The sequence below is a fragment of the Oncorhynchus tshawytscha genome, unplaced genomic scaffold, assembly GCF_018296145.1.
Source record: "Oncorhynchus tshawytscha isolate Ot180627B unplaced genomic scaffold, Otsh_v2.0 Un_contig_852_pilon_pilon, whole genome shotgun sequence".
NCBI classification, from domain to species: domain Eukaryota; kingdom Metazoa; phylum Chordata; class Actinopteri; order Salmoniformes; family Salmonidae; genus Oncorhynchus; species Oncorhynchus tshawytscha.
In genome coordinates, this window is record NW_024609586.1 from 2,501 (window position 1) to 20,000 (window position 17,500).

The window sequence follows — 17,500 nt, forward strand, 5'->3', positions numbered from 1 at the left end:
AGCACCACAAACGATTATGTTAGGTCACCACCAACTCACAGAAAAACACAGCCATTTTTTCAGCCAAAGAGAGGAGTCACAAAATGCACAAATAGAGATAAAATTAATGACTAACCTTTAATGATCTTCATCAGATGACACTCATAGGATTTCATGTTACACAATACATGTATGTTTTGTTTGATAAAGTTCATATTTATATTTTAAAAAATCTCAGTATACATTGGCGCATTACGTTCACTAGTTCCAAAAACATCTGGTGATTTTGCAGAGAGCCACACCATTTTACAGAAATACTCATTATAAATGTCGATAAAAATACAATTGTTAGACATGGAATTATAGATATACCTCTCCTTAATTAATGCAACCGCTGTGTCAGATTTCAAAGCAAACCATGCAATAATCTGAGAACGGTGCTAGGATAATTTTTTTTAAATTATCCGCCATGTTGGAGTCAACAGAAATCAGAAATAACATTATAAATATTCCCTTACCTTTGATGATCTTCATCAGAATGCACTCCCAGGAATCCTAGTTCCACAATAAATGCTTGATTTGTCCGATAATGTCCATTATTTATGTCCAAGTAGCTACTTTTGTTAGGGCGTTTAGTACACAAATCCAAACGCTCGTGCAGGTCCAGCCGAACATCGGACGAAAACTTCAAAAAGTTATATTACGGGTCGTAGAAAAATTTCTAACTAAGTAATGAATCAATCTTTAGTATGTTTTTATCATAAATCTTCAATAACATTCCAACCGGAGAATCCCTTTGTGTATAGAGAAGCCATGGAACGCAGGTCGCTATCATGTGAAATGCGCGTGACCAGGACCTGGCTCTCTGCCAGACCACTGACTCAAAGAGCTCTCATCCGGCCCCACATCACAGTAGAAGCCTCATTCAAGTTTCTAAAGACGGTTGACATCTAGTGGAAGCCTTAGGAAGTGCAACATAACCAATATCCCACTGTGTATTCTATAGGGGCTGGGTTGAAAATCGACCAACCTCAGATTTCTCACTTCCTGTTTGGATTTCTTCTCAGGTTTTTGCCTGCCATATGAGTTCTGTAATACTCACAGACATCATTCAAACAGTTTTAGAAACTTGAGAGTTTTCTATCCAATACTAATAATAATATGCATATATTAGCAACTGGGACTGAGGAGCAGGCCGTTTACTCTGGGCACCTCTGGGCATCTTTCATCCAAGCGACTCAATACTGCCCCTGCTAGCCATACTACGTTTTTAACACAATCCCCTCCAATTCAAACTGGTTATCAGCTGAGATAGTTAACACACATCCACTAACCAACACATCGACTGTACATGCAGATTGATTGATTGATTGACACTTTGATAATCCCTACGGGATGGCTGATCTGATTTTCTGAAAGAATTAACAGTAAACGTTACACACAGAAGTCTGAAAATCATAAGGACATTACAAATGTATCTCTCCCTCCCCTCCGCTTCTCTCTCTCCCTCCCTCCCCTCTCCCTCCCCTCTCCCTCCCTCTCTCTCCCCTCCTCCAGGTATCCCAGGCAGTGACTACATCAATGCCAACTACATAGATGGTTACCGTCGCCAAAACGCCTACATCGCGACGCAGGGCTCTCTCCCGAGACCTTCTGTGACTTCTGGAGACTGGTTTGGGAACAGCACACGGCCAACATCGTCATGATGACCAAGCTAGAGGAGAAGTCTCGGGTAAGGACTGAGATCCCTTGTTTAATACAGTGAAGAGGACAGTTACAAATCAATAGATTGATTGATAGAAATTACATTTTTTACATTTAAGTGATTTTTAGCAGACACTTTTATCCAGAGCTACTTATATGAGCAGTTAGTGTCAGATCATTGTAATGATTTGGGGGAAGGAGGACGGATCAGTTGATGGCCAATGGGGATGGAGGTAGAACTAGACTATGTCCTGTACAGCGTTGTACCCACTAATGTCAACATACAGTGTAGATAGAATGTCTTCTGGTGTGGACGGCCAATGGGGATGGAGGTAGAACTAGACTATGTCCTGTACAGCGTTGTACCCACTAATGTCAACATACAGTGTAGATAGAATGTCTTATGGGTATGGACGGCCAATGGGGATGGAGATAGAATGTCTTCTGTGGACAGCCAATGGGGATGGAGATAGAATGTCTTCCACTAATGGATGGCCAATGGGGATGGAGATAGAATGTCTTCTGGTGTGGATGGCCAATGGGGATGGAGATAGAATGTCTTCTGGTGTGGACGGCCAATGGGGATGGAGATAGAATGTCTTCTGGTGTGAGCCAATGGGGATGGAGATAGAATGTGGAGATAGAATGTCTTCTGGACGGCCAATGGGGATGGAGGTAGAATGTCAATGGGGATGGAGATAGAATGTCTTCTGGTGTGGATGGCCAATGGGGATGGAGATAGAATGTCTTCTTCAATGGGGATGGAGATAGAATGTCTTCTGGTGGGATGGCCAATGGGGATGGAGATAGAATGTCTTCTGGTGTGGATGGCCAATGGGGATGGAGATAGAATGTCTTCTGTGTGGATGGCCAATGGGGATGGAGATAGAATGTCTTCTGGTGTGGATGGCCAATGGGGATGGAGATAGAATGTCTTCTGGTGTGGACGGCCAATGGGGATGGAGATAGAATGTCTTCTGGTGTGGATGGCCAATGGGGATGGAGATAGAATGTCTTCTGGTGTGGATGGCCAATGGGGATGGAGATAGAATGTCTTCTGGTGTGGACGGCCAATGGGGATGGAGATAGAATGTCTTCTGGTGTGGACGGCCAATGGGGATGGAGATAGAATGTCTTCTGGTGTGGACGGCCAATGGGGATGGAGATAGAATGTCTTCTGGTGTGGACGGCCAATGGGGATGGAGATACAATGTCTTCTGGTGTGGAATAGAATGTCTTCGGCCAATGGGGATGGAGATAGAAACAATGGGGAACAGGGAACATAACTGCCTAATCATTTTGTAGACTGTAAAAATGACCACAACAAGTCAAACAGATACAGTATAATAAGTAAGGCTTTAAACTGAATCATTTCAAATGTTGTTTACATTTTAAAACCGATATGATGACATACATCTCTTTATTATGCGTTTGCATACTTTTTAGAACAGATTTCCAAAATTAAAATCAGTTGGAGCTGATTTGCTGGTGGGGGGTTTACAGTTTTTTTTTTTTGCCAAGAATAAATAAATAAATATCTATATTGTTTATTTGGGGGCTTAGAAAACTTGGGGTGGCCAAATAACATGCAAGGGGGCCAGTTGGTGAACCTTGTTGTATATTATGTGTGTATACAGCAGTATGACTGTCCTATTAGGACTTCAAATAATCATGTATTTTCTCCCTCTAACGTGTTTCTAACATGGTGCTGTCACCTTATACTGTAGTACTGTCTTGTACTATGTAGTACCATGACTCGTAGTACTAACATGTACTATGTGTGTTTCTAACATGGTGTTGTCACCTTTAGTCTTCCGTCTCTCTTCTTACCCCATGTAGAAACTAAGTACAACTTTCTCTTTCCACCATGCTTCTACTGATACTATGCTTATACTGTAGTACTGTCTTGTACTATGTAGTACCATGACTAGTAGAACTAACTAACATGTACTATGTAACATGTGCTGTACCATGACTAGTAGAACTAACATGTACTATGCTTCTACTGATACTATGCTTATGACTAGTAGTACTATGTAGTACCATGACATGTACTATGTACTATGTCTTCGTACCATGACTACAACTTTCTCTTTAGAACTAACATGTACTATGTAGTACCATGACTAGTAGTACTAACATGTACTATGTAGTACCATGACTAGTAGAACGAACATGTACTATGTAGTACCATGGCTAGTAGAACTAACATGTACTATGTAGTACCATGACTAGTAGAATTAACATGTACTATGTAGTACCATGACTAGTAGTACTACCATGTACTATGTAGTTTCATGACTAGGAGAATTATCATGTAGTGCCCAGACTATATATCCATGTTAATATATGGCTATGAGTACCATGATAATACTAATAGTTGAGGTAGTTTAGTAGAAACCTCTTCTAGGCTACTACTAATACTATGCGTATACTGTGGTATCACCATAGTATTACCATGACTAGTAGTATTGCCATGTAGTACCCATAGTATGTAAATATATATATATATATATATATATATATATATTTATATATATTCATGTAAATATATAGATAAATACATCTATATTTATAAATATATGGTCATATATGGATCAATATATGGCTATACAGTGGGGCAAAAAAGTATTTTGTCAGCCACCAATTGTGCAAGTTCTCCCACTTAAAAAGATGAGAGAGGCCTGTAATTTTCATCATAGGTACATGGTCTGTGAGAGCCAGAAATCTTGCTTGTTTGTAGGTGACCAAATACTTATTTTCCACCATAATTTGCAAATAAATTCATTAAAAATCCGACAATGTGATTTTCTGGATTTTCTTTTCTCATTTTGTCTGTCATAGTTGAAGTGTTCCGATGATGGAAATTACAGGCCTCTCTCATCTTTTTAAGTGGGAGAACTTGCACAATTGGTGGCTGACTAAATACTTTTTTGCCCCACCGTATATATATAGTTAAATATGGATAAATATGTGGTTGTATATGGATAAATATATGGATCAATATATGGTTATATAGTTATATATGGATAAATATATGGTTATATATGGATAAATATATGGATCAATATATGGTTATATAGTTATATATGGATAAATATATGGTTATATATGGATAAATATATGGTTATATATGGATAAATATATGGATAAATATATGGTTATATATGGATAAATATATGGTTATATATGGATAAATATATGGTTACATATGGATAAATATATGGTTACATATATGGATAATTATATGGTTATATAGTTATAAATTGATAAATATATGGTTATAAATGGATAAATATATGGATATATATGGATAAATATATAGTTATATATGGATAAATATATGGTTATATATGTATAAATATATGGTTATCAATGGATAATTATATGGTTATATAGTTATAAATTGATAAATATATGGATAAATATATGGTTGTATATATGGATAAATATATGGTTGTATATGGATACATATATGGTTATATATTGATAAATATATGGTTATATATGGATAAATATATGGTTATATAGTTATAAATGGATAAATATATGGTTATATATATGGATAAATATATGGTTATATATATGGATAAATATATGGTTATATATATGGATAAATATATGGTTGTATATATGGATAAATATATGGTTGTATATGGATAAATATATGGTTATATATTGATAAATATATGGTTATATATGGATAAATATATGGTTATATAGTTATAAATTGATAAATATATGGATAAATATATGGTTATATATGGATAAATATATGGTTATATATGGATAAATATATGGTTATATATGGATAAATATATGGATATATATGGATAAATATATGGTTGTATATGGATAGATATATGGTTGTATATATGTATAAATATATGGTTATCAATGGATAAATATGTGGTTATATATGGATAAATATATGGTTGTATATGGATAAATATATGGTTATATATGGATAAATATATGGTTATATATGGATAAATATATGGTTATATATATGGATAAATATATGGTTATATATGGATAAATATATGGTTATATAGTTATATATGGATAAATATATGGTTATATATGGATAAATATATGGTTATATATGGATAAATATATGGTTATATATGGATAAATATATGGTTACATATGGATAAATATATGGTTACATATATGGATAATTATATGGTTATATAGTTATAAATTGATAAATATATGGTTATATATGGATAAATATATAGTTATATATGGATAAATATATGGTTATATATGTATAAATATATGGTTATCAATGGATAATTATATGGTTATATAGTTATAAATTGATAAATATATGGATAAATATATGGTTGTATATATGGATAAATATATGGTTGTATATGGATACATATATGGTTATATATTGATAAATATATGGTTATATATGGATAAATATATGGTTATATAGTTATAAATGGATAAATATATGGTTATATATATGGATAAATATATGGTTATATATATGGATAAATATATGGTTTATATATGGATAAATATATGGTTGTATATATGGATAAATATATGGTTGTATATGGATAAATATATGGTTATATATTGATAAATATATGGTTATATATGGATAAATATATGGTTATATAGTTATAAATTGATAAATATATGGATAAATATATGGTTATATATGGATAAATATATGGTTATATATGGATAAATATATGGTTATATATGGATAAATATATGGATATATATGGATAAATATATGGTTGTATATGGATAGATATATGGTTGTATATATGTATAAATATATGGTTATCAATGGATAAATATGTGGTTATATATGGATAAATATATGGTTGTATATGGATAAATATATGGTTATATATGGATAAATATATGGTTATATATGGATAAATATATGGTTATATATATGGATAAATATATGGTTATATATGGATAAATATATGGTTATATAGTTATATATGGATAAATATATGGTTATATATGGATAAATATATGGTTATATATGGATAAATATATGGTTATATATGGATAAATATATGGTTACATATGGATAATTATATGGTTATATAGTTATAAATTGATAAATATATGGATAAATATATGGTTGTATATGGATACATATATGGTTATATATTGATAAATATATGGTTATATATGGATAAATATATGGTTATATAGTTATAAATGGATAAATATATGGTTATATATATGGATAAATATATGGTTATATATATGGATAAATATATGGTTATATATATGGATAAATATATGGTTGTATATATGGATAAATATATGGTTGTATATGGATAAATATATGGTTATATATTGATAAATATATGGTTATCCCCTGGATAAATATATGGTTATATAGTTATAAATTGATAAATATATGGATAAATATATCCTTATATATGGATAAATATATGGTTATATATGGATCCCTACTGGTTTATATGGATAAATTATGGATATATATGATAAATATATGGTTGTATATGGATAGATATATGGTTGTATATATGTATAAATATATGGTTATCAATGGATTATGTGGTTATATATGGATAAATATATGGTATTGTATATGGATAAATATATGGTTATATATGGATAAATATATGGTTATATATGGATAAATATATGGTTATATATATGGATAAATATATGGTTATATATGGATAAATATATGGTTATATAGTTATATATGGATAAATATATGGTTATATATGGATAAATATATGGATAAATATATGGTTATATATGGATAAATATATGGTTACATATGGATAATTATATGGTTATATAGTTATAAATTGATAAATATATGGATAAATATATGGTTGTATATGGATACATATATGGTTATATATTGATAAATATATGGTATATGGATAAATATATGGTTATATAGTTATAAATGGATAAATATATGGTTTATATATGGATAAATCCTGGTTATATATATGGATAAATATAGTTGTATATATGGATAAATATATGGTTGTATATATGGATAAATATATGGTTGTATATGGATAAATATATGGTATATATGGATAAATATATGATTATATAGTTATAAATTGATAAATATATGGATAAATATATGGTTATATATGGATAAATATATGGTTATATATGGATAAATATATGGTTATTATGGTTAAATATATGGATATATATGGATAAATATATGGTTGTATATGGATAAATATATGGTTATATAGATAAATATATGGTTAAGGTTATATATATGGATAAATATTTATAAATATATGGTTATTATGGATATATATGGTTATATATGGATAAATATATGGTTGTATATGGATAAATATATGGTTATATATGGATAAATATATGGTTATATAGTTATAAATTGATAAATATATGGTTATGTATGGATAAATATATGGATATGTATGACTAAATATATGGCTCTGGTAGTACCATGCTAATACTAACAATAATACTAATATTGTAGTATTACCATGTACTATATAGTACCATTTTAATAGCAGTACTAATACTGTGGTAGTAATGTACTGTAGTGCTGTGTGGTAGCTGCTGCTGTGACTCTTTTTCAACCCTCTCTCTCTCTCTTTCTCTCTCTCTCTCTCTCCCTCTCTCTTTCTGTGTCTGTTTCAGATGCCCTCTTATTTCTTCTCCAAGGCAAGACATCCCTCCCCCTATCCCTCTCTCCTTCCCTCCCTCCTTTACCCTCCCCCTATCCCTCTCTCCTTCCCTCGCTCCTTTACCCTCCCCCTATCCCTCTCTCCTTCCCTCCCTCCTTTACCCCTCCCTCTTCCTATTCCCTCTTTACCCTCCCTCCCTCTTCTCCTACCCCTACTCTCCCTTTACTCTCTTACTTCATTTCTGCAACCTCTGCTCACATGGTTTTCTGATCACACAATATATTATTTTCTGTCTGGTTTTAAAACACGCTGAGAATGACTGAAATGCTCCTCTAAAAAAAACACACTTTTGGAGACTCAACAAAATGACGTTGTCCGTTAGTTCACGTTGTCCGTTAGTTCCGTTGTCCGTTAGTTCACGTTGTCCGTTAGTTCACGTTGCCGTTGTTCACGTTGTCCGTTGTTCACGTTGCATGTTGTTCTTTGTGTTCTTTGGATCTCGTTCAAGGTCGGGGTGGACTTCCATTTCAGTTCAGTCCGTTTCCTCTTCAAGTAGATTTAGTACCATTCATTATCAATTAGATTTGTTATTTCTTCTCAAGTCTCCATCTGGGATTTCAGGTCCTGTCCAGAATTGGATGAAAAGAAATTAAACTGACCCAAAACGTTTGTTCTCTGTTTAATCTAGACTGTAGCCACTAGTCATCCATGTTAGGTTAGGTAGCTACTGTTTATTACATAGCTAATAGTACATTAAGGAGCTGCAGTAGGATTAGACTGTTAGACTGTTAGACTATTAGACTGTTAGACTGTTAGACTATTAGACTGTTAGACTATTAGACTGTTAGACTATTAGACTATTAGACTGTTAGACTATTAGACTATTAGACTATTAGACTATTAGACTGTTAGACTATAGACTAGACTATTAGACTATTAGACTGACTATTAGACTATTAGACTGTTAGACTTAGACTATTAGACTATTAGACTATTATTAGACTAGACTATTAGACTGTAGACTAGACTATTAGACTATTAGACTGTTAGACTATGAGACTATTAGACTATGAGACTATTAGACTTAGACTATTAGACTATTAGACTGTTAGACTATGAGACTGTTAGACTAGACTATTAGACTGTTAGACTATGAGACTATTAGACTATTAGACTGTTGAGACTATTAGACTGTTAGACTATTAGACTATTAGACTGTTAGACTATTGAGACTATTAGACTATTAGACTGTTAGACTATTAGACTGTTAGACTAGACTATTAGACTATTAGACTATTAGACTGTTAGACTATTAGACTGTTAGACTATTTAGACTATTAGACTGTTAGACTGTTAGACTGTTAGACTATTAGACTGTTAGACTGTTAGACTACGAGACTGTTAGACTGTTAGACTGTTAGACTATTAGACTGTTAGACTAGACTGAGACTATTAGACTGTTAGACTGTTAGACTGTTTAGACTATTAGACTGTTAGACTATTAGACTGTTAGACTATTAGACTATTAGACTATTAGACTGTTAGACTATTAGACTGTTAGACTGTTAGACTGTTAGACTATTAGACTATTTAGACTATTAGACTGTTAGACTATTAGACTGTTAGACTATTAGACTAGACTATTAGACTGTTAGACTGTTAGACTATTAGACTGTTAGACTGTTAGACTATTAGACTGTTAGACTGTTAGACTATTAGACTGTTAGACTGTTAGACTATTAGACTGTTAGACTGTTAGACTATTAGACTGTTAGACTGTTGACTATTAGACTGTTAGACTATTAGACTGTTAGACTATTAGACTGTTAGACTGTTAGACTATTAGACTGTTAGACTGTTAGACTATTAGACTGTTAGACTGTTAGACTATTAGACTGTTAGACTATTAGACTGTTAGACTATTAGACTGTTAGACTATTAGACTGTTGACTATTAGACTGTTAGACTATTAGACTGTTAGACTATTAGACTGTTAGACTGTTAGACTATTAGACTATTAGACTATTAGACTATTAGACTGTTAGACTATTAGACTATTAGACTATTAGACTGTTAGACTATTAGACTGTTAGACTATTAGACTGTTAGACTATTAGACTGTTAGACTATTAGACTGTTAGACTATTAGACTATTAGACTATTAGACTGTTAGACTGTTAGACTATTAGACTGTTAGACTATTAGACTGTTAGACTGTTTAGACTATTAGACTGTTAGACTATTAGACTATTAGACTGTTAGACTATTAGACTGTTAGACTGTTAGACTATTAGACTGTTAGACTATTAGACTGTTAGACTGTTAGACTATTAGACTATTAGACTGTTAGACTATTAGACTGTTTAGACTGTTAGACTGTTAGACTGTTAGACTGTTAGACTATTAGACTGTTAGACTAGACTGTTAGACTGTTAGACTGTTATTAGACTGTTAGACTGTTAGACTATTAGACTGTTAGACTGTTAGACTGTTAGACTGTTAGACTGTTAGACTATTAGACTGTTAGACTGTTAGACTATTAGAGACTACTGTTAGACTGTTAGACTGTTAGACTATTAGACTGTTAGACTATTAGACTGTTAGACTGTTAGACTGTTAGACTGTTAGACTATTAGACTATTAGACTATTAGACTGTTAGACTGTTAGACTGTTAGACTATTAGACTATTAGACTATTAGACTGTTAGACTATTAGACTGGTAGACTGTTAGACTATTAGACTACTAGACTATTAGACTATTAGACTACTAGACTATTAGACTATTAGACTGTTAGACTGTTAGACTATTAGACTGGTAGACTATTAGACTCTCTCCTTCCCTCCCTCCTGGTAGACTGTTCTCTCCTCCTCCCCCTATACCCCCTCTCTCCTTCCCTCCCTCCTTTACCCTCCCCTATCCCTCTCCCTTTACTCTCTTACTTCATTTCTGCAACCTCTGCTCACATGGTTTTCTGATCACACAATATATTATTTTCTGTCTGGTTTTTAAAACACGCTGAGAATGACTGAAATGCTCCTCTAAAAAAAAAACACTTTTGGAGACTCAACAAAATGCACGTTGTCCGTTAGTTCACGTTGTCCGTTAGTTCACGTTGTCCGTTAGTTCACGTTGCATGTTGTTGTGTGTTGTGTTCTTTGGATCTCGTTCAAGGTCGGGGTGGACTTCCATTTCAGTTCAGTCCGTTTCCTCTTCAAGTAGATTTAGTACCATTCATTATCAATTAGATTTGTTATTTCTTCTCAAGTCTCCATCTGGGATTTCAGGTCCTGTCCAGAATTGGATGAAAAGAAATTAAACTGACCCAAAACGTTTGTTCTCTGTTTAATCTAGACTGTAGCCACTAGTCATCCATGTTAGGTTAGGTAGCTACTGTTTATTACATAGCTAATAGTACATTAAGGAGCTGCAGTAGGATTAGACTGTTAGACTGTTAGACTATTAGACTGTTAGACTGTTAGACTGTTAGACTATTAGACTGTTAGACTATTAGACTGTTAGACTATTAGACTGTTAGACTATTAGACTGTTAGACTACGAGACTATTAGACTGTTAGACTGTTAGACTATTAGACTGTTAGACTACGAGACTATTAGACTGTTAGACTATTAGACTGTTAGACTACGAGACTATTAGACTGTTAGACTATTAGACTATTAGACTGTTAGACTATTAGACTGTTAGACTATTAGACTATTAGACTGTTAGACTATTAGACTGTTAGACTATTAGACTGTTAGACTATTAGACAGTTAGACTATTAGACTGTTAGACTATTAGACTATTAGACTGTTAGACTATTAGACTATTAGACTGTTAGACTATTAGACTATTAGACTGTTAGACTATTAGACTGTTAGACTATTAGACTGTTAGACTATTAGACTGTTAGACTATTAGACTATTAGACTGTTAGACTATTAGACTATTAGACTGTTAGACTATTAGACTGTTAGACTATTAGACTGTTAGACTATTAGACTGTTAGACTATTAGACTGTTAGACTATTAGACTGTTAGACTATTAGACTGTTAGACTATTAGACAGTTAGACTATTAGACTGTTAGACTATTAGACTGTTAGACTATTAGACTATTAGACTGTTAGACTATTAGACTGTTAGACTATTAGACTATTAGACTGTTAGACTATTAGACTGTTAGACTATTAGACTGTTAGACTATTAGACAGTTAGACTATTAGACTGTTAGACTATTAGACTATTAGACTGTTAGACTATTAGACTATTAGACTGTTAGACTATTAGACTATTAGACTGTTAGACTATTAGACTGTTAGACTATTAGACTGTTAGACTATTAGACTGTTAGACTATTAGACTGTTAGACTATTAGACTGTTAGACTATTAGACAGTTAGACTATTAGACTGTTAGACTATTAGACTGTTAGACTATTAGACAGTTAGACTATTAGACTGTTAGACTATTAGACTGTTAGACTATTAGACTGTTAGACTATTAGACTGTTAGACTATTAGACTGTTAGACTATTAGACTGTTAGACTGTTAGACTATTAGACTATTAGACTGTTAGACTGTTAGACTGTTAGACTATTAGACTGTTAGACTGTTAGACTATTAGACTGTTAGACTGTTAGACTATTAGACTGTTAGACTGTTAGACTATTAGACTGTTAGACTATTAGACTGTTAGACTGTTAGACTGTTAGACTGTCAGACTGTTAGACTATTAGACTGTTAGACTGTTAGACTATTAGACTGTTAGACTGTTAGACTATTAGACTATTAGACTGTTAGACTATTAGACTGTTAGACTATTAGACTGTTAGACTATTAGACTATTAGACTGTTAGACTGTTAGACTATTAGACTGTTAGACTATTAGACAGTTAGACTATTAGACTGTTAGACTATTAGACTATTAGACTGTTAGACTATTAGACTATTAGACTGTTAGACTATTAGACTATTAGACTGTTAGACTATTAGACTGTTAGACTATTAGACTGTTAGACTATTAGACTGTTAGACTATTAGACTGTTAGACTATTAGACTGTTAGACTATTAGACTGTTAGACTATTAGACTGTTAGACTGTTAGACTATTAGACTATTAGACTGTTAGACTATTAGACTGTTAGACTATTAGACTATTAGACTATTAGACTATTAGACTGTTAGACTGTTAGACTGTTAGACTATTAGACTGTTAGACTATTAGACTATTAGACTGTTAGACTATTAGACTATTAGACTGTTAGACTGTTAGACTGTTAGACTGTTAGACTATTAGACTGTTAGACTATTAGACTGTTAGACTGTTAGACTATTAGACTGTTAGACTATTAGACTGTTAGACTGTTAGACTATTAGACTGTTAGACTATTAGACTGTTAGACTGTTAGACTATTAGACTGTTAGACTATTAGACTGTTAGACTGTTAGACTATTAGACTGTTAGACTATTAGACTGTTAGACTGTTAGACTGTTAGACTGTTAGACTGTTAGACTATTAGACTGTTAGACTATTAGACTGTTAGACTGTTAGACTATTAGACTATTAGACTATTAGACTGTTAGACTATTAGACTATTAGACTGTTAGACTGTTAGACTATTAGACTGTTAGACTGTTAGACTATTAGACTGTTAGACTGTTAGACTATTAGACTGTTAGACTATTAGACTGTTAGACTGTTAGACTATTAGACTGTTAGACTGTTAGACTATTAGACTATTAGACTGTTAGACTATTAGACTGTTAGACTATTAGACTGTTAGACTATTAGACTATTAGACTGTTAGACTGTTAGACTATTAGACTGTTAGACTATTAGACAGTTAGACTATTAGACTGTTAGACTGTTAGACTATTAGACTGTTAGACTGTTAGACTGTTAGACTGTTAGACTATTAGACTATTAGACTACTAGACTGTTAGACTGTTAGACTATTAGACTATTAGACTACTAGACTACTAGACTACTAGACTGTTAGACTGTTAGACTATTAGACTGTTAGACTATTAGACTGTTAGACTGTTAGACTGTCAGACTGTTAGACTATTAGACTGTTAGACTGTTAGACTGTTAGATTATTAGACTGTTAGACTGTCAGACTGTCAGACTATTAGACTATTAGACTGTTAGACTGTCAGACTGTCAGACTGTTAGACTGTCAGACTATTAGACTGTTAGACTATTAGACTGTTAGACTATTAGACTGTTAGACTATTAGACTGGTAGACTGTTAGACTATTAGACTACTAGACTATTAGACTATTAGACTACTAGACTATTAGACTATTAGACTGTTAGACTGTTAGACTATTAGACTGGTAGACTGTTCTCTCCTTCCCTCCCTCCTTTACCCTCCCCTATCCCTCTCTCCTTCCCTCCCTCCTTTACCCTCCCCCTATCCCTCTCCCTTTACTCTCTTACTTCATTTCTGCAACCTCTGCTCACATGGTTTTCTGATCACATAATATATTATTTTCTGTCTGGTTTTAAAACACGCTGAGAATGACTGAAATGCTCCTCTAAAAAAACACACTTTTGGAGACTCAACAAAATGCACGTTGTCCGTTAGTTCACGTTGTCCGTTAGTTCACGTTGTCCGTTAGTTCACGTTGCATGTTGTTGTGTGTTGTGTTCTTTGGATCTCGTTCAAGGTCGGGGTGGACTTCCATTTCAGTTCAGTCCGTTTCCTCTTCAAGTAGATTTAGTACCATTCATTATCAATTAGATTTGTTATTTCTTCTCAAGTCTCCATCTGGGATTTCAGGTCCTGTCCAGAATTGGATGAAAAGAAATTAAACTGACCCAAAACGTTTGTTCTCTGTTTAATCTAGACTGTAGCCACTAGTCATCCATGTTAGGTTAGGTAGCTACTGTTTATTACATAGCTAATAATACATTAAGGAGCTGCAGTAGGATTAGACTGTTAGACTGTTAGACTATTAGACTGTTAGACTGTTAGACTGTTAGACTATTAGACTGTTAGACTGTTAGACTATTAGACTGTTAGACTGTTAGACTAGACGAGACTATTAGACTGTTAGACTATTAGACTGTTAGACTACGAGACTATTAGACTGTTAGACTATTAGACTATTAGACTGTTAGACTATTAGACTGTTAGACTATTAGACTATTAGACTGTTAGACTATTAGACTATTAGACTGTTAGACTATTAGACTGTTAGACTATTAGACTGTTAGACTATTAGACAGTTAGACTATTAGACTGTTAGACTATTAGACTATTAGACTGTTAGACTATTAGACTATTAGACTGTTAGACTATTAGACTATTAGACTGTTAGACTATTAGACTATTAGACTGTTAGACTATTAGACTGTTAGACTATTAGACTGTTAGACTATTAGACAGTTAGACTATTAGACTGTTAGACTATTAGACTATTAGACTGTTAGACTATTAGACTGTTAGATTAGACTGTTAGACTATTAGACTATTAGACTATTAGACTGTTAGACTATTAGACTGTTAGACTATTAGACTGTTAGACTGTTAGACTATTAGACTGTTAGACTATTAGACTGTTAGACTATTAGACTGTTAGACTATTAGACTGTTAGACTATTAGACTGTTAGACTATTAGACTGTTAGACTATTAGACTGTTAGACTATTAGACAGTTAGACTATTAGACTGTTAGACTATTAGACTATTAGACTGTTAGACTATTAGACTGTTAGACTATTAGACTATTAGACTGTTAGACTATTAGACTATTAGACTATTAGACTGTTAGACTATTAGACTATTAGACTGTTAGACTATTAGACTGTTAGACTATTAGACTGTTAGACTATTAGACTGTTAGACTATTAGACTGTTAGACTATTAGACTGTTAGACTATTAGACTGTTAGACTATTAGACAGTTAGACTATTAGACTATTAGACTGTTAGACTATTAGACTATTAGACTGTTAGACTATTAGACTATTAGACTGTTAGACTATTAGACAGTTAGACTATTAGACTGTTAGACTATTAGACTATTAGACTGTTAGAGACTGTTAGACTATTAGACTGTTAGACTATTAGACTGTTAGACTATTAGACTGTTAGACTATTAGACAGTTAGACTATTAGACTGTTAGACTATTAGACTATTAGACTGTTAGACTACTGTTAGACTGTTAGACTATTAGACTGTTAGACTATTAGACTGTTAGACTATTAGACTGTTAGACTATTAGACTGTTAGACTATTAGACTGTTAGACTATTAGACTGTTAGACTATTAGACTGTTAGACTATTAGACTGTTAGACTATTAGACTGTTAGACTATTAGACTATTAGACTGTTAGACTATTAGACTATTAGACTATTAGACTGTTAGACTATTAGACTATTAGACTGTTAGACTATTAGACTGTTAGACTATTAGACTGTTAGACTATTAGACTGTTAGACTATTAGACTGTTAGACTATTAGACTGTTAGACTGTTAGACTATTAGACTATTAGACTGTTAGACTATTAGACTGTTATTAGACTATTAGACTGTTAGACTATTAGACTGTTAGACTGTTAGACTGTTAGACTATTAGACTATTAGACTGTTAGACTGTTAGACTGTTAGACTGTTAGACTATTAGACTGTTAGACTGTTAGACTGTTAGACTGTTAGACTATTAGACTGTTAGACTGTTAGACTGTTAGACTATTAGACTGTTAGACTGTTAGACTGTTAGACTGTTAGACTGTTAGACTGTTAGACTGTTAGACTGTTAGACTGTTAGACTGTTAGACTGTTAGACTATTAGACTGTTAGACTATTAGACTGTTAGACTGTTAGACTATTAGACTATTAGACTGTTAGACTGTTAGACTGTTAGACTATTAGACTATTAGACTATTAGACTATTAGACTATTAGACTACTAGACTATTAGACTATTAGACTATTAGACTGTTAGACTATTAGACTGGTAGACTGTTAGACTATTAGACTACTAGACTATTAGACTATTAGACTACTAGACTATTAGACTATTAGACTATTAGACTGTTAGACTATTAGACTGGTAGACTGTTAGACTATTAGACTACTAGACTATTAGACTATTAGACTGTTAGACTGTTAGACTGTTAGACTATTAGACTGTTAGACTGTTAGACTGTTA

The 17,500-nt window shown here is 32.7% G+C and overlaps 1 protein-coding gene across 1 annotated transcript in view; it reads left to right on the plus strand.

Annotated features, from left to right (window-relative positions):
* Positions 1–17,500, plus strand: part of LOC112239990 (receptor-type tyrosine-protein phosphatase S) — a 68,177-nt gene that overhangs the window by 2,083 nt on the left and 48,594 nt on the right. Inside the window, 2 exon segments of the mRNA XM_042316074.1 lie at positions 1,522–1,617; positions 1,620–1,711. Of these exon segments, the coding sequence (XP_042172008.1) occupies positions 1,522–1,617; positions 1,620–1,711 (188 nt within the window).